Raw genomic sequence first — 23,025 nt, 5'->3', positions numbered from 1 at the left:
ATAAATCTCTTAATATTAAAGTACTACATATTTCATTTATAAAAATAATTATAAAACAGGCCCCTGACTTTGGGGCCCCCGAGGTACTGCCCTGTCCTGTCTAGCCCTCCAGTAGCTATGCTACTGCCTGATCTGGAACAGTGGCGTAGCTAGGTAACCTAGGGCTCTGGGGCAAATAAAAAAATGGGGCCCACTGCTATCAAAACTGGTAAGCCGTGAAAAATGGCGATATCAGGTTTCGAGTTGTTGGCAACACTGTGCTACGCTCGGCCTGCATGCGAATCGTGCGATTGTGTTTGTGACACTGACACTTGTGATGTGATCATTTTTGTGATGCATTCGTTTGTTAAACTGTACTTCGTGTTTAGTTTTCAGTTTTGAGCAAAGGTTTTGAGTTTTCATTTAACGATGACTAACACATAAAAACTATGCAAGTCTACGTTTGCGTGATTTGTAAGGTGGTGAAGCCGCCGCTGTACGTTCTAACCGTCGAACATAGGCAGATGTTCGAGGCAATTGTTTCAAGCGCTGTAAATATAGTAAGTTTCAATATTATAAACTAAGTTCCAGGGAGTTGGGGACGTGCAACCGGTTTTTATAGCCAGTGAGAGTCCGGTATTATGGTAAAGTACTCTCTGCCGGCACTGTCTGGGCCCTCCCTTCTCAGTCGTCCATAATGGATTTTTCCACACTGCACGCACGCAGCTTTAAAACTTAAAAACAAATAAACAAAAGCAAGGACTATCAGTGGTGAGGGGTGAAATTTTTGAGTTGGCAACTCCGAGCTAAAAAACAATACAATACACCAACACATATTATTATTATAATTATTTATAATGCATAGGCAGCTTATTTATAGCTGATGCGTGCATATCATTGTTCACTTGTGTAATTGTCTTGAACACAACAACAACAAGCAACACAGCAAGCAGTACAGAAAACACAGGTATATACAAGAGACTTTCTGAGGTAAGTAATAGGCACACACCTACATTAAGTGTCCACATTTTTTTTATTGATGATGATGTGATGATGTTCTCTTACTCTACAGGCAAAGCTGAAGAAATGTCGTCTCCTGGCGTGCGTGGACTGCCAGCGGCTAATGCAGACAGTGTTGATTTTCCAGCAGACGGCACTCGTCGGGGTACGCCATCTGCTCAACTTGTTGTCAAGAGTGGAACAAAAATCAGTAACGGTTGGTTTCTTTAGTCTATTCTATGTGCAGTCAAGGGCGTAAATAAATATCTTAACACATTCAGCCCCAGTGACACAACGTCTGTGACTTTTTAGTTCTTACTCCTATGCCAGTGACACATATTTGTGACTGCTGTGGGATATGCGCTATGCCTAGCGTAAGAGCTCAGTGGATCGCATTCGGCTCTGGCAACGTTCCGCTAGGAAACATTTCTTACCCTATCGTGTTGTTAACTCGTGGAATGCTCTCCCAGAACCAGTGCACCTTCAGTGAACAGTTTTAAAAATAGACTAGACAAATACTGAAAAAAGAAAGCCTAAAAACACAAGTGCAGTGATGTACATGAATCAGCTTTAAGAGCTGCTAGTGTATTATTTCAATAATAATAATAATAAGACCTTACACTATGCCAGCCTTTAGGAGGTACAAATTATTTTGACACCACATGCATATTACTGGCATAGGAGTAAGAACTAAAAAGTCACAGACGTTGTGTCACTGGCACCGGAATGTATTACATCTGTGACACATATACGTGTCGCTGGCATAGAAGCAACTGCTGTGGGATATGCGTAGGCATAGTGTAAGAGCTTACTGGAATCGTTGCCAGGGCCGAACGTGTTAACAGCCATAGCATCAATATATCATTAACCTTATGTTTATTGGCTTAGTTAACACACAGGCCAGGATTGAGAACTTCAGACACCAATTTGTAGCTGGTTATGCAGGTTCCAACACCAATGTTTTCCTTCACCGTAAAGCTCATGGTTTATGGTAAATTTCAAATGAAATTTCACACATGAACTCCGATAAACTTGGAGAAGCGAGCCTGGGCTCAAACGCGGGTTTGAACCCACATTCCTCTGCTTGACAGGCCATAGAGCAAACCACTAGGCCACCACTGCTTTTTTTACTAATCACTTGTTTTATCCAGGGTCCTGACCCGTTGCAGATGCGAATTAAGAAGGAGATGGAAGAAACGGCAAACGGGTCTCTCATAGAAATAGAAGTAGAGCCTGAACAAGTAAGTTTCATTCACAGCATAGGGGCCTAGAGGGCCCAGTACCACCATAGTAAAAGAGGAGAAGTATGTAAACTCTGACCCTTTAGGAGACTTAACTGCCTACTCCGGCGCGGACGCTTAGGGTTGTCGATGTCTATTTTAGATTAATTACCTACCAGCAAATAATTTTTGTCGCAGGACTAATCGCCGATGGGGTCAGAAGGTTCTCGAATGGTGTCCGCGGACCGGGAGACGAGCTGTCGGTAGGCCTCCAACAAGATGGAGCGACGACTTGGTTAAGATCGTGGGATCGCGGTGGATGCGGAAAGCACAAGACCGGTCTGAGTGGAGAGCCTTGGGGGAGGCCTATGTCCAGCAGTGGACGTCTTTCGGCTGACATGATGATGATGATGATGAAATAATTTTAGTATGAAAGTTAACTTAAAATTGTCTTGTCTGTGTCTAGACAAACAAGATTCTATGCCGCTATATTATTATTATTATACTAAATTTAAAAGTATTATTTATAAATTCGTCTGAGTGGGGATGGGTACCTACACAATACTATAACTATATTGTTTACTAGTGTTTACCCGCGGCTTCGCACACGTAAATCATAAGGTTTAGCAGCTGAATTGAAATCCGGGATTTTTAAAAATTCCCGTGGGAATTCCCGAAAATTAAATCGTTTTTTTCATTGACGTTACATTAAAAACAATCACGGCCAAATCCAGCGGTTGTTGATTCGAGATTTTATCCCTATCCCGTGGAAATATCGGGATAAAAAGTAGGCTATGTTTTATTCCAGATGTCCAGCTACTTACATACCAAATTTCATGACCCTATGCCCAGCGGTTGTTATTTAGAGATTTTATCCCTATCCTGTGAGAATATCGGGATTAAAAGTATCCTATATTTTAATCCAGGTTATAAACTAACTTTTTGCCAAATTTCATCCTAATCCGTTCAGCCGTTTCTTCGTGAAGAAGTAACAAACATACTCACTCACAAACTTTCACATTTATAATATTAGCAGGATAGGAAAGGTAGGTAGGTATCTATTATTTTTTCATGTGTCCTTGCACGAAACTATTACACAACACTTATATACTAGTAATTTTCAACTATACCTAATACAAAAAATACGTGAGTACGAGTATGCGAACGTAAAAGGTGATCATCTCGCGAAGCGAGTGGAAGACGAGCGAGCTAAAATCAAAACGTATGGCTAAAACGTAGTGATTTTAAACTCTGCGTACGGCGCGGACGGCAGCGCAGCGTTGACTACAGAAAACTTAATCCTCCTTAAATTATCAGTGTGTGCGTGCGTACCAGCGCCAACCGGCGCGCACACATTTAAGCCGCGCGATGTAGGTGCTTTTGTTTGTAGTGAACTTACTTCTCCTCTTTTACTATGGTACCGCCCTCTGGTGGGCCCCAAAGCTTTTCAGCGGGTTCAAAACTCTTTAATTTGTGATTATTAATGTAATTTTTTATCAGATAATAAATAAATAAATAAATATCATGGGACACTTGACACCAATTGACCTAGTCCCAAACTAAGCAAAGCTTGTACTATGGACACTAGGCAACGGATAAACATACTTATATAGATAAATACATACTTAAATACATATTAAACATCCAAGACCCGAGAACAAACATTCGTATTATTCATACAAATATCTGCCCCGGCCGGGATTCGAACCCGGGTTTTAAGCTTCGTAGTCAGGTTCTCTAACCACTCAGCCATCCGGTCGTCGCAATAATTGAATGAAAAGCGTGTACTTATTGTGTTATGTTGTGTTTATAAAAACATTTCTAACGAAGGAATGTTATTTTATTTAATGCCGCGTTTCTACCAAAAATGCTCATAGAACTACCCATTACTAGCATTACCGCAACGACTCACACAAAAGGTTACATAACATTACCTACCAAAAAAAAAAACTTGTGTACGGGAATTCTCTTAATATTTTTTTATTCTTTTTCAGGTTGCAACCCGCTCTGAAGTAAGCATGGACTTGAAGCTGGAGGCCGATGATTCGACCGACTCTGCTGGCACAGCCGGGAGCCCTGCCGCAGCTCGCAACAAAGTCCCGGCGCAGGCGCAGAGCGGGACGCCGCCGGTGGCAAGAGTGGTGAAGCTGATGAAGATTGGTGTGCTGCCACACCAGGTTTTTTTTAAATTTATATATTTATATCCGATTTCAGAGAGCCGTGGTGGCCGAGTGGTTTGACCTATGGCCTCTCAAGCAGAGGATCGTGGGTTCAAACCCCGTCTCGCACCTCTGAGTTTTTCGAAATTCATGTGCGGAATTACATTTGAAATTTTCCACGAGCTTTACGGTGAAGGAAAACATCGTGAGGAAACCTGCACACAAACCTGCGAAGCAATTCAACGGTGTGTGTGAAGTTCCCAATCCGCACTGGGCCTGCGTGGGAACTACTGCCCAAGCCCTCTCATTACGAGAGGAGGCCTGTGCCCTGCAGTGGGACGTATATAGGCTGGGATGAATGAAAGCAAAGACGCGGCAAATTTAAAAAAAACTTTAATATGGTATCACCATAGAATAAGTAATAGTATAAGTACAGAAGCTTCTCTGCCGTACAAAAGTGACGTTTAGGCATAAGTATCGTGCCTACTTTATGCTTCTCTGTCTACTCTATCGCATAGCTCGTGTTATGTTATGGTTTAGCTTTCATTAGCCAAACTCTATCATTTAACATCACATTATAACTTGCGACAATTATGAGAGTAGATGCACACCAAAACTTCTCAAGAAGAATTTCCTCCTCTCAGAACAAGAGGGCTTGGGCCATAGTTCCCACGCGGGCCCAGTGCGGATTGGGAACTTCACACGCACCATTGAATTGCTTCGCAGGCTTGTGCAGGTTTCCTCACGATGTTTTCCTTCACCGCAAAGCTCGTGGTAAATTTCAAATGTATGTCTTTGCTTTCATTATTTTGATACAATTTTTGGAAATATGTCTTTATTTTAACTTTCGATGTACATATTATGTAATTTTGTTACTAATTAATATGTCTCATGATCCGATATGGCCACAAACTATAAAGAGGAACTAACGTCATGGCGGTTTGTTTACAGTTTGTGCTAGTGTCGCCCCCTGCGCAGAGTTTTACGCAATATTCCCTATAAATTAAGTATTGCATTTAAACATTTGCTTTTAGCTGGCTACATTGCTGCAGCAGACTGAAAATCTGCCCAAGTTGGTGCCCATAATGCCCAAATTGGTGCCAAAACCGACTCTCGCCGGCAAGATCACTGGGACCCCCGGCAAGACCACTGGGACCCCCCGCAAGACCACTGGGATGCCCGGCAGGCCTGCTGGGACCCCTGGCAAAACCACTGCGATGCCCGGCAAGCCTGCTGACACACAAGCACACAAACAGCTGGTGAGTTTAGAGGTGCGTTCCTTTGCGTCAGAGACAAATATATGGAAACTTTAGAATAAAAAACCGGCCAAGAGCATGTCGGACACGTCCAAGATAGGGTTCCGTAGCCATTACGAAAAAAATACAAGTAATATTATGTGCGTTATAACACAATTAAAACACTTACTACAGTCTTAAAATTTATTAACAAAAAAAGAGCGTATCTTCACGGCACTTACGTCTTTTTGTTGAGAAGCGCAGTTTTTCGGCAATAACTCAAAAACTGTAAGTATATCCGATCATTTTGAAACCAATTTTCGTTGAAAGTATTTATTAAGCGTTACCTTTCCATATTTTTTGCATATTTTTTCGGACAAACGGTTTACAAGATAGAGAGGGGGGGGGACACAATTTTTGCTACTTTGGGAGCGATTATTTCTGGAAATCTTCACTTAATCTTTTTCGAGTAAAATGCCTGTGTCATACGGACGGACAGACAGACAGACAGACGGACGGACGGACGGACTTGACGAAACTAAGGGTTCCGTTTTTGCCATTTTGGCTCCGGAACCCTAAATAAACAATAGACATGGGCTGGGATGACACTATTTACCGGCCCGGATAATACCGACATGGAAATACCGACCCAATGTACACGTGGACGATGGATGGAAACTGATGTCAGACTGATATGAGTTTCTATGGGCGTGTAGACGAAAAAGCGGGTCGGTCGGTATTACCGGGCCGGTAAATATGTCACCCCCTTGAGCTCTGATCATGATGTATGGTTCCAGAAACCCGCCAAAGAGCCAAACCCGTGGTACATCTACGTGCTAAAAAACAACGAGGTGTTAGAAGAGCTCGAAGCGACGCGCAAGTCCAAGGAATACGCCGAAGCCGCGTTCCGGTGCGAGCCGTGCGTGCGGACGTTCGCGAGCGCCGCCATCTTGAAAGACCACGCGAAGCTGCATCTCCCGGTGGGTGGACACCTTTATCACTATACCAGCGGCGCTATCTGAGCTCCGGGGCCATATAACCACGTCTCCAACCTCTCGCTCGCACTTTATAGGTTATCGGATCTGGAAATCGCAAAGTGCGAGCGAGAGTTTCGGAACATGGTTTTGTCTGTTTTTTATCTTATCAGATACATTGTGGTGAGTGTGCGCAGGAATTACATGATCTTATTCCTTCATTTCCATTTTGCCAACGGACTTCCAGGCGGGGGAGCGTCTTCACAGTTTCTTAGTGTTCCGTTAGCCTGCACGAAGCGGTTTGCTTCATCTTTCATAATGCCACGGCAAACTGCCAAGGAATGGAATTCGCTCCCGTCGTCTGTTTTTCCGGATAAATACAATCTAGGGCTCTTCAAGGCTACAGTGAATAGGCTGTTACTGAACCAGATACACCTTTGGCCTCATCTGCACTTTACATCAAGGGAGATAGGGGTCAATCACGGTCAATTTTATGTAAAAAAAAATATGGCATCGCCAGAGCGCGGGTCCGTTCAGCTGCGACGTGTCCACGCCACAAGCTGCGCGCGCGCCGCTCGCTGCACGCCGTGCGCTAATGCCGCAATGTTGTCCGCTGGATGTCATATGTCAATGTCATTTTTTTATTTTACATTTACATGTAACTGTGGCCATGATAACGTGGGTTATACATCCAACTGATATTTTAGTCTAGTAACTATTTTTGTTGTCTGTTTTGCGTGACTTGCCGTAATTTCAGTCTTCTGTGGCCCGGAGGAAGACCAGTGCCGGTTTTCAACCAGCGATATGGTGAGCTGGGTCCTTTTTATAACGGCAAACACTACTTCTGTATTTTCTCTAACCTGTGTAATGTGCCACTGCTGTTATATTAGTTATTTGTGTCACAAGGGAGCAAAATGGTGTATTTACGGCGAGGGCGTACATTGAATCCAGAATGTAGCGAAGGATTCTACAATAGAATCCTGAGCGTAGCGAGGGATTCTAAAGTAGAATCCTGAGCGTAATGAGGGATTCAAGTGTTAACGCCCAAGATGAAAATAATTTTGCTCCCGAGTCGCTCATACGACTTTTCACACCGAGCATTAAGAAACTTGAAAAAAATAAACTCTAAATATTATTAAAGAATAACCAGCATAGAAAATGACGTGGCTTTCCAATTATCAACTTTAAAAAATGGCATTTTCAATAAAACACTTAGAAAAGCCTTGAACAGAAAAGTTGCACTTTGCTCCCTCTCGTCAGGGAGGAAAAGTTACTTTTCTGAAGGAGAGGTGTGAAAAATATTTTGTTTCTTTCTTTAATGATGATGATGATGCAATGTGTACAGAGCGCGGGTCCGTTGAGCTGCGACGTGTGCTCTCTGCGGGCAGCCACGGAGCCCAAGCTGCGCGCGCACCGCTCGCTGCACAGCACGCGGTACCGCTGCTGTCTGTGCGACTACTCCACGCCGCACAAGCACATGATAGAGATACACGCTTGCGATCCCGAAAAGTTGTGAGTACACGCTAAATGTGCAAATCGAACATACAAACTGAAACATAGATGCACAGAAAAACCAGCGAAGGGAATCAAACCCAGGCACTCAGCATTCCGTGCTGCGTGCTATACCGCTCGTCACCGCTGGACAGGAGTACAGACACAAATTTCTCCTATGCACCACATATCTCAGATTGTTTGTTTCTTATTTAGTCACTTAAGCAGCGACACTAGCGACATCTATGTTTTGGCCCGAGAAACTTTCAGCACTCCATTGGAACTAAACGCTCACCCGGACAAGAGATGTCGCTATTATTTTGATTGAATTAATTGGATACATTACGCAACTTTTATAGAATCCCCCCCCCCCTTGGTGACTCCCTTGCTGATAGCCGTTGGAAAGCTCGTAGATGGTTTACAAACGTGTCTGTCGGCAGGCAGGAGATAGCGAAGGAGTTGAAGAGCCGCCGCCGCCGCCCGTACCGCTACCCCAAACCGGTCAGGTGTGACCTGTGCTTCTCGAGGTTCTCCGACGAGGCCGCGCTCGCCGGACACGTTGCCAGGTACGATGATGGTGATGGTTGTGGTCAAAGTGGTGTTCGGTCATTGAGTCTGCTAGGCGTAGATGAGGGGTTGTTAAATAAAAACTTCGATTGTAATTTGGGTCGCAGGCGGTATTGGGATGGGTCCTAGGAATTCGGGTCTTTACGGGGTTGTTGTGCAAGGTCCGCCCGGATTGCTACCACCATCTTGCTCGCTAATCCTGCCGTGAAGCAGCAGTGCTTGCGCTGTTGTGTTTCGGCGTGGAGAGTAAGACAGCCGGTGAAATTACTGGTACTAGAGGTATTCCATCGTAGACCTCTAGGTTGGCAGCGCATCTGAAATACCCCTGTGTTGCGGATGTTTATGGACGGTGGTGATCTCTTACCACCAGGAGACCCACTTGCTCGTTTTCCTTCCAGTCGAATAAAAAAAATACCGAGTGGTCGAAAATTGACAGTCATAATGTAATGTTTATCATAACACTTTTTTTCTCTGAAACCATTTATTTTCCAGAATAGTTATAAAACAAACCTAACCTAACCAATAGAATTATACAGAATGACCTTTTTTTTTTTTTTTTTTTTGAAAAATGTACGGTTTCAGCGGGGAAAAAATTATGACTAACGATAATTACCTATGACAAACATTACATTATGACTTTTAAAATTATGGCAGTCGAAAGGATCCCTAGGAATTCTCTTTCCGAAATTCATGTGCAAAATTAGATTAAAATTTTAATATGAGCTGTACAGTGGGAGTAAAAAAAGGTTCGTCACCCTAAGATCTATTTTCCTTTGCTCAGTATGAGCGCTAATCTGCTTTACCGATTGAGTAGGACATACTGCGTCAACCTGTCAACCTGCTAAACATAAGGTGACCATAGCAACCCTACAACTACACCTTGGCACTGACAAACACTGACAATTAAATAGAACATTATTTGATTGAAACTTTTACGAAGTTGTTTATTAATAGTACATTACTGCAGAGGCCGGGAAAGAAAGGCTTGCAGGCCGAGTATGTATAGACTCGTGCTGAGGCACCAACTTCAGACTGGTAGAAAAATATTTTCATGGTTTTTGTAGTCGGTTCTATTATTTGTTATAAAAAAAACACGCTTTTTAGTGTAAAAGATCTAAGATACAATAGTAATGTCAATAATGTCAACTGCTCGTCACGAAAAATTGCTTTTTCCGATGCAGAGGCGTTCATTATTGAGGAGTCCTGGTGCTTCATCATCCGTTCCATTTCACCATAATGAATTACGATGAGCTTAAATTACTTAGCAACTGCGATCCTAATTGAAATTCAAGCTGTGATGTACTTGTTATTGAGTAGTCGCTCCATTGGTCAAATTTGGCCTTCATCATTAGTTCCACTTCACCAAATGATGATTTTCAAGAGCAAATGCACGAGATACTCCTAAATTATGAACGTCTCGGGTAAAATGGCTCGTCTTATGCTCTTGTTGTATAATCTACTATTATATGTTCGCAGGCTCCACACTGAGCCGCCATTGCCGGCGAAATGCAAAGTATGCGGCAAGATGTTCAAAAACAAATACATACTGAGGGGGCACTCGTATATACATAAATATGAGGTAATTACTGTCGGACCAGCTGAATCGCGATCTGCGCCGCTCACCCTCACGGCTCATGATTTCCACCTTTTATTTATTCGAAAAAATCGCAGTGGCTGAACGCGTCGGACCTTTGCCTGATAATTTTAGTTAACCTAATTAAAAACAAAACTTACGCATGCGCATTAAGGACGCGCCTTTTTTTAAAAACCTTGTTTTGTTTTTATTTTTCAATTTTGTGTTATTAATTGCCTATTTTCTCACAAATGTATCGAAAAACGTCGTATGATACACGGTACTTACCAACCTCGTATCACAAATAACTATTGTTCGATTCGAAGTGAGCGCACAAGGCAGGGCGTTATTAATAGTTGTTATTGTAGGGTCTGGACGCGCTGCGCCCCGAGCTGTGCTGCAAGGAATGCAAGATCCCTTTCTCCTCGCAGGGCGCGTTGCGTACCCACCTCGCCTCGCTCAAACACTCCAACAAGGATGGCTGGAAGTGAGTAGCCGAAAACTAGAACAATAGGGAATATTACGCAAAACTCTGCTCAGGGGGCGACACTAGCACAAACCGTATACAAACCGCCACGCCGTCAGTTCTCTTTATAGTTTGCGGCCATGACAGATAACTACATACATGATTATTAGTAACAAAATAACATGATATTAACATCGATAGTAACGATAGTTATATTTCCAAAAAAAAAATATCATCATCATCATCATCCCAGCCTATATACGTCCCACTGCTGGGCACAGGCCTCCTCTCAGAACAAGAGGGCTTGGGCCATAGTACCCACGCGGGCCCAGTGCGGATTGGGAACTTCACACGCACCATTGAATTGCTTCGCAGGTTTGTGCAGGTTTCCTCACGATGTTTTCCTTCACCGCATAGCTCGTGGTAAATTTCAAATGTAATTCCGCACATGAATTTCGAAAAACTCAGAGGTGCGAGCCGGGGTTTGAACCCACGACCCTCTGCTTGAGAGGCGATAGGTCAAACCATTAGGCCACCACGGCGATTTAGGCCACCACGGCGATTAATAATTGATACAATATGATATGGCATCCTACGAACTTTAAAATACATTTATTTAAGATATTAAAAAATAACTTTTTACGGTTTGTGCTAGTCATATAGAAGCAAATCCGCAACGTCCACTTTTTTACTGTAGCAACTTACTTTACTTTTAGAAAAATGCGACAGGAAATTTTACAATTAGGAAATAACGATTCCAGTAAATTGATCTAACCAGCCGTCTTCTATCTCTTAATGCCCTAATACATCTTGAGGATGTGCTAGCGGACAGTCCACGTTATTATTATGATTATTATTAATTTATTACATATTATGGCCGTTGGGGTCAGAAGGTTCTCGAATGACGTCCGCGGACCGGGAGACGAGCTGTCGGTAGGCCTCCAACAAGATGGAGCGACGACTTGGTTAAGATCGCGGGATCGCGGTGGATGCGGAAAGCACAAGACCGGTCTGAGTGGAGATCCTTGGGGGAGGCCTATGTCCAGCAGTGGACGTCTTTAGGCTGACATGATGACAAATATGCGCACTCACAGAATTAACAATAGTGATTTGTTTTCAGGTTTGAGTGCGACTACTGCCACAATAAGTGTCCTAACAAAACTGCTATGACTTTACACATAAAACTCGTGCACACTAAGGTAAGCAGGGTAGGGTAGGGTAGGCTAGGCTAAGGCAGGCTTGACTAGGGCTGAGTACGTAACTCCGAGCTAAGGCACTAGTCTCACAACGAACTTTAATCGAGAAGCGAATAATTGACAAGATTTCATATTTCTAAGACTATAATTTGATTCGTTCTCTGTATTCTGTTTGGAAGAAGAAAAACGCTGGTATTTTTAAAATTTCGCTACAATTATTAATTAATTTACTACAATTTTTTTAAGATGTGCTTATTCTAAAAGGGCATAACTCCAAAACTACGACACAATAGATCCATTCCTTTTGTCTAGTCTCTTAAAAAAAAGATCACGTAAATCTGACCTAGACGTTGCATAGAGTCAATATCAAAATTATGACAGCTCCTTTTTCTGGTGATAAAGGCAAAGGAAACATATCTATTCTGTGGTAGTGTTGGCAAATTCAGACATATTTTTTAATTTTTTTGTATTTTTTTTAATATAGAGAAATCAATTATAATAAATATTTTCCCATGTTCAGGAGGCAAAACTCTTTCGATTCCTGTAGTAATTAACAGATGTTAAAAAAATGAAATCTTGTCAATTGAACAATAATATAGTAATAATATCTATATTAATAATTCGTCCAGGGGTACGGTAGACTCGAACGAAATGCACATCAAATGAAGAGCGTAAAAATTAGTCGATCCGAGTCGACAAATATATCCGCAAATTCGGATTATGGAGAATTTCGTTAAATTCTAATGGCACTGCCAAACAAACCGCAGTCGCCATCTTGGGTAGTTAATAAACGTTCCGTTTCATACTAGCTAGCTCTTAGATACGGCTCGCCTTCAACACATCGCGTGCGTCACGCAAAAAAAGTATCCATTACAAAAGACTGTGACTCATGTGACTGTGTAAAACGAACGTCTTGCCGGAAAACTTGAATGGATCTTATCAAAACTCAAAAACTATCACCAACTACCTTCAACTATAACTATCTTCAGTTGTTGACGTTTGTTCCGAGTGGACAACTTGTAGGTAGAAAATTCGGATTTAGCGAGTATTTTCAATAAAAAATGGAATAAATTACTGAGTATATATAATGGCGTTGCGAAGTAAACATGTCAAAGTCATCACATCAAAGTGGCGTGAGTGTCACGTCATCACGTGTCACAGGTTTGCATTTCGTTCTCCATTGTGACCTTTTAAGGGCCCCACACACGGTACGATTCGTCGATTTTCATCAGATCGATCGTACAGACGGATCGTACTTATATGGGGCCCTTTAGGTCTAATTTCTTTGATTATGAGACAGACATACGTAGTCGGTCCCAAAGTTCTGTCACTGGCACATTATTTAAATTTAAAACATGATTTTAAGAAAATTTGATTGAATTCCATTTTTGAATGTTTGTCAATTATTTTAAAACAATAAACAGTCATTCGCTGCAATTTCTCACGATGGAGTGGACGTTGAAAGAAAACCGAATAGCTGTTTTAGCATTGCACCGCTGTGGGCACTCGCCAAGTACCATTTCAAGTTGCTCAAAAATGTAAGTATAACGCTTAGGTTTGTGTACCGTACGATTGACAGGTACAATGAAGTCTCCAGTGTTGAGGACAAGAAAAGAATTGGCCGGCTTCGCTCCGTACAAACACCAGCAGTGATCAAAGCGATCAAGGCACGCATAGCAAGAAATCCTGTCCGAACACAGAAGTTGATGGCTTTGCAGATGGGTGTCAGTAGAACCGTCAAAAAGGTTTTAAACGAAGATCTTAGTCTGCGAGCATACAAAAAATAGAGTGGGCACTTACTTAATGCCCGTCTAAAAACAATAAGGTTTAAAAGATCCCGGAAGTTGTTAAAGCGGTACGCGAAAATCGACACCGTGATATCCTCTTTACAGACGAAAAGATTTTCGATATTGAAGAGAAGTACAATAAACATAATGATAGAGTGTACGCTAGGAGCTCTGAAGAGTATTCTCTGATCTTATTACGGGCCAACTGAGGTTCATTTTTGCGAAAAAGGGGTCAAAATCAGTGCGAAAGTGTACCAAGAGACGTTTTGGATAAGCATGTCAAAGATCTGCCCAACACGCTATTTTCAGGTCATAATTTTGTGTTCCAGCAGGATTCTGCGCCAGCACACAAAGCCAAGACCACTCAAGCCTGGTTTGGCCGTCAAAAAATCGACTTTATAAAACACGAAGATTGGCCTTCCTCCAGTCCGAACCTTAATCCTCTGGACTTTAAAATTTGGCAGGTCTTAGAGGGGAAGGTCTGTGCTAAACCCCATAAAAATTTGGAGAGCCTGAAGTCATCTTTTAAAAAAAGCAGTCGCTGAAATAGACATGAAAATGGTGCGTGCTGCGATAGACGACTGGCTGTGCCCGATTAAGGGCCTGTATTAAAAAACAAAGAAGTCATTTTTGATAATTTTAAGTACTTTAATTTATTTTTTTATTAAATGTACTTTAAATTGGTATATAATTATTAAAAACTGATTGGTACTTTTGTTTTTATCATTATTTTCATTTGTGACAGAACTTTGGGACTGACTACGTAGTTATTTGGGCAAATAAGATTTAGGAGAAATATCTACTGGTGAAAATACCGATACGTAGGTTAGCCGTTAAAGTGTTGTGATAATAATTAAGGCTGGGAATATACGTCAGATTTTTCGATAAGTACGACAGTCTTTACTGGCAAAAAATTTTTTCAAACATATTATTATGAGTCTACATTTTACCCGAGCGAAGCCGGTTTCATCTAGTAATAGTATAATATCGTAGTTGTAACGGCGACATTTGGCAACTGACAGCTGTCAACCCGACCTCTTTTTTTATCAAACAGACCAAGGCACAAGACCTATTAAATACTCATCAAACGTGTGGTTTGCTGTAATAAAGTGTCAATTTATTTTTGCAAAAAAACGGCAAGTGAGAAAGAAATTATCTACAGCAGTGAGCTATATTCTAAGTCTACTATCGATAATAAATAATCAGGCGTCTGGCAATGAATGGTTAAATGTTGATCGACCCTTATATTGTCTTTCCATAAGCGCTGGTAGTTTAAAAGAAATACGTGTAAAAGTGGCCATTGCGGCCTATTTACTGAATAAATGATTTGAATTTGAATATTCGTTGGCAGGAGCTCAATTTCAAGTGCTCGCAGTGCCCGCGCGCGTACGTGACGGCCGGCCGGCTGCTGCGCCACGAGGCGGCGCACGCGCCGGGCGGCCGACCGCGCACGCACGTCTGCGACCAGTGCGGGAAGGCCTTCATGGTGAGACGTGACACCTGCCAGAGTAAGGCCCAGGGGCGTCGCCAACTTCGCCTCGCATTTGGTTGCTTTACATTTAGCTACTTTAGAATCTGTAGGGGGGCCGGGGAGGGGCAACTGACCCCCCCTCCCCTAGATTCTAATAAGTTGTCAAATGTAAAGCAACCAAACCAAAGTCCTAAGTCTTTGATTGATCGATCAATGCTCATACTACAAGTGAAAAGCTTCAGGTGCTCTCGACTGTCCCTACAACTCCCCCCCCCCCACCCCCAGCACCATTGGCTGGCGACGCCCGTAGTAAGGCCCACTGACAGAGATCTTAATACTGCAAGCATTTGTTTTTATTTGTTCAAAGACAACGTAGCCCCAGGGGTATAGGTGCCCCGATTGTATACTCTAGTTTCACTATTAAATAGCATGTTATTTTATTGACCGGATGGCCAAGTGGTTAGTTAGAGAACCTGACTACGGAGCTTGAGGTCCCGGGTTCGATTCCCGGCCGGGGCAGATATTAGTACAGTACGATTACTTGGAGTTAACACTTCAGATGGGCGTGCCTTCAGTCTTATTTCAACTTTAACGTCCTACAAATAAAGCCATTTTTATTATACCGCTACCCACGTTTACAGATTATGTAAAAACTATTTTATTTGTATGACGTCAAAGTTGAAAATTTACTGAAGGCTCGCCCATCCGTCAAGTGTTAACTCCAAGTGATCGTACTGTATGAATAATACGAATGTTTGTTCTTGGGTCTTGGATGTTTAATGTTTATTTAAGTATGTATTTATCTATATAAGTATGTATATCCGTTGCCTAGTATCCATAGTACAAGCTTTGCTTAGTTTGGGACTATGTCAATACGGTATTTGACTATTTTGTATATGTTTTATAAATTAAAACTACACAATGCCTGTTATTGAATAAAGAATCAATTTTTAAGCTACCTTTACAAATAACAAAGTTATAAGGGTTTGAAATTCAAGATTAGACAGTGAAAAATATACTGGCATGTGACGTCACACGCCAGTACCGCCATACTTGCTGCATAGAGAAAAGCGTTTGAGAAAGAGACAGGTGTATAGATTTTTCAAAAATTCACTATAAATCCAATTTTCAACCGATTTAAGTTTTCTCTTCGCTAAACATTGTCTGTATATCTATATTTTCATAAAGATGTGGCAAATTCAGGAGTTGTCGAATACCGTATTGGTGTCAAGTGTCCCATGATATTTATTTAGCGAGAGACTCCAACTATCACTAAGTAGGCCCTATCGCATATATCTGTGCGATTGCATGGATACGTAATGTGCAGTCAATATTTCGCGGGATAGACCAGTTTCTCGCCAAGGCCAAAATGTTCTTTCTTCTTTCTTCAACGCGTATAATCTTACTTGTATGTATAGATAAATATGATATACTCCAATGGAATTAAGCAATCTGGTAAACAAATGTGGGTAACTTTTGGTTTCATAAGTAAATAGTAACAGTTTTTTTAAAAGATTTTCAATAAAAAGGCTCGCCAATAAAATTCTACAATTTGCAGAGCCAGCCATAATTATGGGGTGGTTCAATCAAATAATTAATTTTGTAGGTACAGCACTAAATTTTCAGAGGCAAAATAGACTTGAGTAAAAAGTGATCTTGTTAATTTGACAAATGTAACGTATTTTCGTCATTCAATTAATTCTATAAAACTAAACATATTTATACAGTTATTTTAATGGTACAATGATTGTTTGAAACAATGGTGGGTTCATTGAGATGTGAATATGATCGGGATTGGCGTTCAAATGTAAGTATTTAACTATGGAGTAATCGTGAAATATTGCTTTGTTTACATGACTTTTTAATTCTATTGGAAAATAAAATAGATTACGAGTATTTATTAGAGTATTTAGTTCATACTCAAAAACCAACATTCGTATTATTCATACAAATATCTGCTCCGTCCGGGGACCGAACCCGAGACCTCAAGCTTCACAGTTAGGTGTTCTAACCCAGCAGAGCTACTACGAAACTCGAAACTCGAAGTTCTTGTCGTACCGTCTCTCTCTCTCTCGTATTAAATAGTATAAGTGTCAGAGGGACCGCACGACACGAACTTCGAGTTTCGGGTTTCGTAGTAGCTATGCTGGCTTTTCGGTCGTCATAATAGAGAATGGTCCCTCATCACCGTAATGTCTCATCACGCAGGACAAGGGAACCCTGCGGCAGCACATGAACATCCACTACGGTCTGCGTCCTTACAAGTGCAAGCTCTGTCCGGCCACCTTCTCTTTTTCCGGCGCTGTGTACACTCACACGCGACTCAAACATCACAAGATAAAGAAGGAGTGGAAGAAAAAAGGGCAGAAGAAGAAAAAAAAGAGTTGGAAAGTTTGGACAATACGCTCGACAACTCTTGTATTTGACCATAACTTCTGTATGAGAAATAGGCCTACCACCGGCGAGTGAGTCTCGTGGTTTTTTAGTTCAAAGTTTAAATGGAGTTCAGGAAAACATGAAATAGTAAAGAACTAAAATAATTTCCTTGCTCACCCGCGACCTTACGATAGCTAAGCTTATGCAAAATATGCGTGTTCATGCAGTTCCTCCACCTCCACACTGTAAGAACATACACAAATCACACAAACCCATCTATCACCACACCACACTACACTGACGCGTTAAAAAAAGTTATTAATAATTTGTGGGTAGTTTTTTTGTTTCATAAAACGTATGTGGGTACTTCGGGAGTTACAGTGACAAGTTAAAACGGTGGTGTGGTTCGTTAGTCTAACAACTGGTAGCATGGTGTAGTGTCACTCTAAAGATGAGCTCTGGTTGAGTTCGAAACGCGTCAGTGTAGTGTGGTGTGGTGATAGAAGGGTTTGTGTGTTTTGTGTGTGTTCTTACAGTGTTGAGGTGGAGGAACTGCATGAACACGCATATTTTGCATAAGCTTAGCTATCGTAAGGTCGCGGGTGAGCAAGGAAATTATTTTAGTCATTTGATATGGACCTCCGCCAAAGTAACGCCTGATTCAATAAATTATTTGAAATAGTAAATATTACGCAAAACTCTGCGCAGTCTAGCACACACTATCTACTTTCACTATCTAGCTTTTTTTTATTCGACTGGATGGCAAACGAGCAAGTGGGTCTCGATGGTAAGAGATCACCACCGCCCATAACATCTGCAACACCAGGGTATTGCAGATGCGTTGCCAACCTAGAGGCCTAAGATGGGATACCTCAAGTGCCAGTAATTTCACCGGGTGTCTTACTCTCCACGCCGAAATACAAAAGTGCAAGCACTGCTGCTTCACGGCGGGATTAGCGAGCAAGATGGTGGTAGCAATCCGGGCGGACCTTGCACCGAGGTCCTACCACCTGCAAAAAACACACTGTAACAAAATAACATGATATTTACATCGATAGTAACGATAGAGCTGTATTTTATATTTATATTTGGATGGCTAAGTGGTTAGAGAACCTGACTGCGAAGCTTGAGGTCCCGGGTTCGATTCCCTGACGGGGCAGATATTTGTATGAATTACGAATGTTTGTTCTCGGGTCTTGGATGTTTAATATGTATTTATCTATGTAAGTATGTTTATCAGTTGCTTAGTGTCCATCCATAGTACAAGCTTTGTTTAGTTTGGGACTAGGTTAATTGGTGTCAAGTGTCCCATGATATTTATTTATTTTCATGTTTCCGAAAAAATATTTAAATAATATGACATTTTGGTATTCTACAGTCATTTAAAAGATATTTACGTCATTCAAAAAAACTGTTTACTGTTTGTGCTAGTGCTGCATTCTAACGCTATTAGTGATAGTTTTCTGACAGGTGCCCTAACATTATGCTGAGCGGGGCCCACTTTATACTATTCGATGTTATTTTGTTATTCTTTCAATCGAAAATATGTGTAAATAAATGTTTCTCTCTCTCTATCTCAAATTTCAAAAAAATGTCACTACAGGACAAAACGACGCTACAGGAGCACCTCGGAAAACATTCGGACGTTCGTCCATACGCGTGCCCGCTCTGCCCCGCCACGTTCAAGTACAAGGCCGCCCTGTTCACCCACAACCGACTCAAACACCTCAAGCTCAAAGGGAACTGGAAGAAGAAGAAAAAGGGAAAGCAAGAGAAAAAAAAGCAGAAAGACAACGCGGAAAGTCCGGGGAATGCGATTGAGTTACAAATCGGAAGTTAAAATTTTAGGCTGATATCGAGATATAAAAAAAATACATTTAAAAGGTATCTTTTATTTAGCACCCACTAAAATTGATAACTACGTCATTTAGAATTACCTAGCCTAGTACTTTTATTATTAGGGCCATTTTTTTATTTTTCGTAGGTATTTTATTTTTCTCAGATTTCAATACAAATTGGTGATTTGGTAAAGTTGTTCATTCTGTACGCTTAGTGTATTTTCCCGTTCACAAAATACGTCTCGATCGCGTTCGCGTTAAAATCTCAATTTGTATGGAAACACGAACAGCGCCTCTAGCGGAAAGTTTGCACAACAACTTTGTGAGTGTAGGTGCTACGTAAACTATTTCGTCCGCGTATCATAACGAAACGGGTGACGACGCCGCACCGTGGACTGGACATGTGGCGGCTAGTATCGACGATCGAACGCTCGATTTACGTCTTCGAATAGTAAACGAATGTTTTGTGAAAACGCTACACTAGAGGCACTGACTATGGTAAGCCTAATTTCACAGTGTGTCCTCCAAATTTTTCCATTGAGTAAATGTATTGCAATTTCGTAACTAAACGGAAAATTTAGTTTAAAATGAGGAACTCGAAATGTTTTTTTTTTAATCAAACCAGCCAAATATGTGGTCTACCCCTTTAGTCCGTGATAATCGTTTGCATGTCATACCCTACATAAAATAATAATGCCATAGACGTGTCTGTCAACTTGAAAGTTCGACTTTAGCGACAAGGAGGGTAGGGATCCATTCCCTCGATAGGAACTTGTTTAAAAATTGATAGACTACTTACTTGCTGACCGTACGTGGTACAGGATCCGTTATAGGTGTCTGGGTTCCTGTACCAATCAAGTAACTAATAATCCCAGCCTATATACGTCCCACTGCTGGGCACAGGCCTCCTCTCAGAATTTGAGTATTTATCTAGAAGGCAGCCAATCTCAAAGCCACACAATACGGCGACGAGACTAGCGTCCCGCCAGCTTCATTTCTTGTTTTTTTATTTCATGTCATGTTTGAGAAAAGCGCTATACGATTTTTTTTACTGTACAACGGCAAAACCTACTAGACACTGTCAAAATTGTCCACCAATGGACAGAGCCATATTATTCTAAAAAACCAACCAAGCATCGGCCGGAATATGGGGTTGCCGGCCTCGCATCCCTATCCGTCCTCCCTACGCTCGACCGCCTATATCTGCTTAGCTGGCAACCCCGTACTTCCCTGCCTCTACAGTAATGTACTATTTCCTACATAAAGTTAGCAGCAGAAGTAGATGAGCAGTTGTGGTGCTTATAATAATCTAAATACTCTGTTATTACCATGGCAGTAGTCGTGTGTAAATAATTTTTAGCACCCTTTACCGCTTATCAACCTCTGTTGTTGACTGTACATAATCTCGGAACCCTATAATATATGAATTGACGGCAGAGCACTACCTAGTGAAAATGCGGTCATAGTAGCAACAGCCAGGTTTTGATAAAATGAAAGACAAGTGAAAAATGGACGCCTGTATATTATTGCAATTTATGGATTCCACATTTGAGTCATCGTCCTAAAGCCAAGATTCCAGTTAGTTATTTTACTGTCATCATCGAATAGGCTTTCACTCGCTGAGTTGGAGTACATCGACGACTTGTTTGTGGCAGGCAAGCCCGTTCTCGGCTCGTAATCAAAACCAGTGACTTCTAAAGAATGGTTTGATTCATTGCAATTGATTGCTGATTCTGCTATAGTTCTATTGTACTCACTATCCACAGATTTAGTATCTATGGGGATTCTAAAAAAGTCGTTTGTTTTGTTCCCTTTGTTTCGTTTCGGTAACCGCGTGCTCGGAGATATGACTTTTCGTCTCTTGAAGATGCACGAATCATAATCGCTACCTGCGTTTTGACCACCCTTTACAGAGGTGTTAAAACTGATTGTATTCTGCTTCCGTTTATTCCTCGCAATGACCCGCAGAGATTGGTAGAAATTGTCAGTGTGTTCACGTCCACCGTCGTCCATTTTCAACTGTTCTTTTAGAATATTCAAAAGGTCCGGTTTCTTGGTCTTCTTGTAAAATGATCTACGTTCTTCCATGACAGCGCTTTGCGTTTTAGCTGCTTTCTGCTTTGTCGCGTAAAGTTCGGTTTTCAATTTCTTCTTTAAACATTTACACGTCTTTTTGGTTCGTAAATATGGCTCCGACCATTCTACGCACATTGGTTTGTTTTTAAAATATTCGGCTAGTTTTTGCGTGTCCCAGTCTTCATTATCGTCAGGTGTGACGGAGTAGTGCGGCTTGGCAGCTATGTGATGGTCGTCTTCTATGCTTTCCGGGATTTTATTTGGTTTGTCAAGTTTTTGAGCGACACTGTCGTCTATTTCGAGCTCGATTTTAGATGACTTTATACTTTTTAAGCCACTCACATCATTATATTCGGGCTTCACATTGTATACCGACTCCAGAAGATCTACAAATAGACTGTAAAGTTTTTCGTCTTTCGGAGGAGTGCTTACAAGTGTGGTAGGGTCATATGGTTTTTTATCCATATTGAATTGGGTCCCTTCCAGAACGCTTTTAGCTATTCCGTGTTCTTGAGGGTTGTAATTCTTCTCTAGCACATTTTTGATTGCACCTGTCTCCGAATCGATTAGTTTTGGAAGGAAATCGGCCCATTTAATGGAATGCTCGGACATTTCCTTCGTGCTTTTGGAATTGCAGGACGGTGTCTGTACGATGTCTTTCTTAGATTGTAGTACGAGCACTTTTTGTGAAGGCTGGTTACTAACTTCGTTGAGGACTCTAGACTTGTATTTAGTCTTTTTAATTTTTTTGTTTGTCTCTTGGTATTCCTCAACATTTTTGATCGTGATTTCGTCTTTTAGAACATTTTTTAATGAATTTTTTTTCAACATTTTGGTTTTCTGATTTTCTGGAGGCTGTTTTTGATTTTCTAGTGTTTGTTTCGATATCTTTCTTTGTTTGTTTCGTTGTTTGGCCTCTTTAGGTTCCTGGATGGGCGGGTACTGGGTGCTGGCCGTGGATTTAGAGAGGATGGTCAGGACAGACGCTAAGAATGTCTTCGTTCCGGGCCGGGATCTTGGTGGTGCCTTAAGTTTGGTTTCATTTTTATCTGCAACATCACAAGGCACAAAAAACTAACTGTAAAAATCGAACTAGATATACACACGTTATGAGAGGCCTACCTTTAGTTTAGTTCGTCACAAACAAAGGCGTACCTAATTGCGAATACTACGCTATGGTACTCCTAGAATTAATTCAAATCTAATGACATCACATTTGTTGAAATCCATTGCCTTAAATCCACCACAAAGTGTAGGCCTAGTTTATAACACGAGAGGTGTCATTGACGTAGAAATGCTAGAGCTAGTGCTAGTTACTGTCAGGGCCGACTTAGGTTATGCGGGGGCCCTGGGACACTGCCTGGGCCCTTTTGAAAAAGTAAAGTATTTTTTCTGCTAGAAATGTGCTATTTACTTATTACCTAAACATACGTCTAAACTACACATTTAAAGGCAAGTACCTAAGATGATTAAGATACGGGATTTCTTTTGATCAAAATCTTCTATTATAACGTTTTGTGAGATTAAAATAGAAAACTGAATAAATCGGCCCTGGGGAGCCCGTCCCGTCACAGCCTATCGTAGGAAAGGTCTTGGCTATTGTTTCTTTAACTGTTTT

The 23,025-nt window shown here is 41.4% G+C and overlaps 1 protein-coding gene across 3 annotated transcripts; it reads left to right on the top strand.

Moving 5' to 3' along the window:
* Nucleotides 1-183: 183 nt before the first annotated feature.
* On the top strand, nt 184-19,411 carry LOC141444876 (uncharacterized). Of its 3 annotated transcripts, none has more exons than XM_074110607.1 (14): nt 184-539; nt 1,052-1,195; nt 2,130-2,219; nt 4,193-4,375; nt 5,392-5,628; nt 6,390-6,572; nt 7,912-8,078; nt 8,498-8,623; nt 10,101-10,203; nt 10,566-10,684; nt 11,784-11,862; nt 14,998-15,132; nt 17,326-17,582; nt 19,097-19,411. In XM_074110607.1, the coding sequence occupies exons 1-14, from the start codon at nt 429-431 to the stop codon at nt 19,344-19,346; spliced, it is 2,184 nt and encodes a 727-aa protein (XP_073966708.1). In that variant the 5' UTR covers nt 184-428; the 3' UTR covers nt 19,347-19,411. The 3 variants fall into 3 exon arrangements, with proteins under 3 accessions (XP_073966708.1, XP_073966709.1, XP_073966710.1); XM_074110608.1 differs by having other exon boundaries at nt 188-539; nt 5,392-5,616; nt 19,097-19,381; XM_074110609.1 differs by lacking the exon at nt 17,326-17,582 and having other exon boundaries at nt 189-539.
* The last annotated feature ends 3,614 nt before the right edge of the window (nt 19,412-23,025 follow it).

Source organism: Choristoneura fumiferana, chromosome 30 (assembly GCF_025370935.1).
Source record: "Choristoneura fumiferana chromosome 30, NRCan_CFum_1, whole genome shotgun sequence".
Lineage (NCBI taxonomy): Eukaryota > Metazoa > Arthropoda > Insecta > Lepidoptera > Tortricidae > Choristoneura > Choristoneura fumiferana.
Note: the sequence above shows the minus strand (reverse complement) of the source record. Positions and strands in the feature narration are given on the sequence as shown.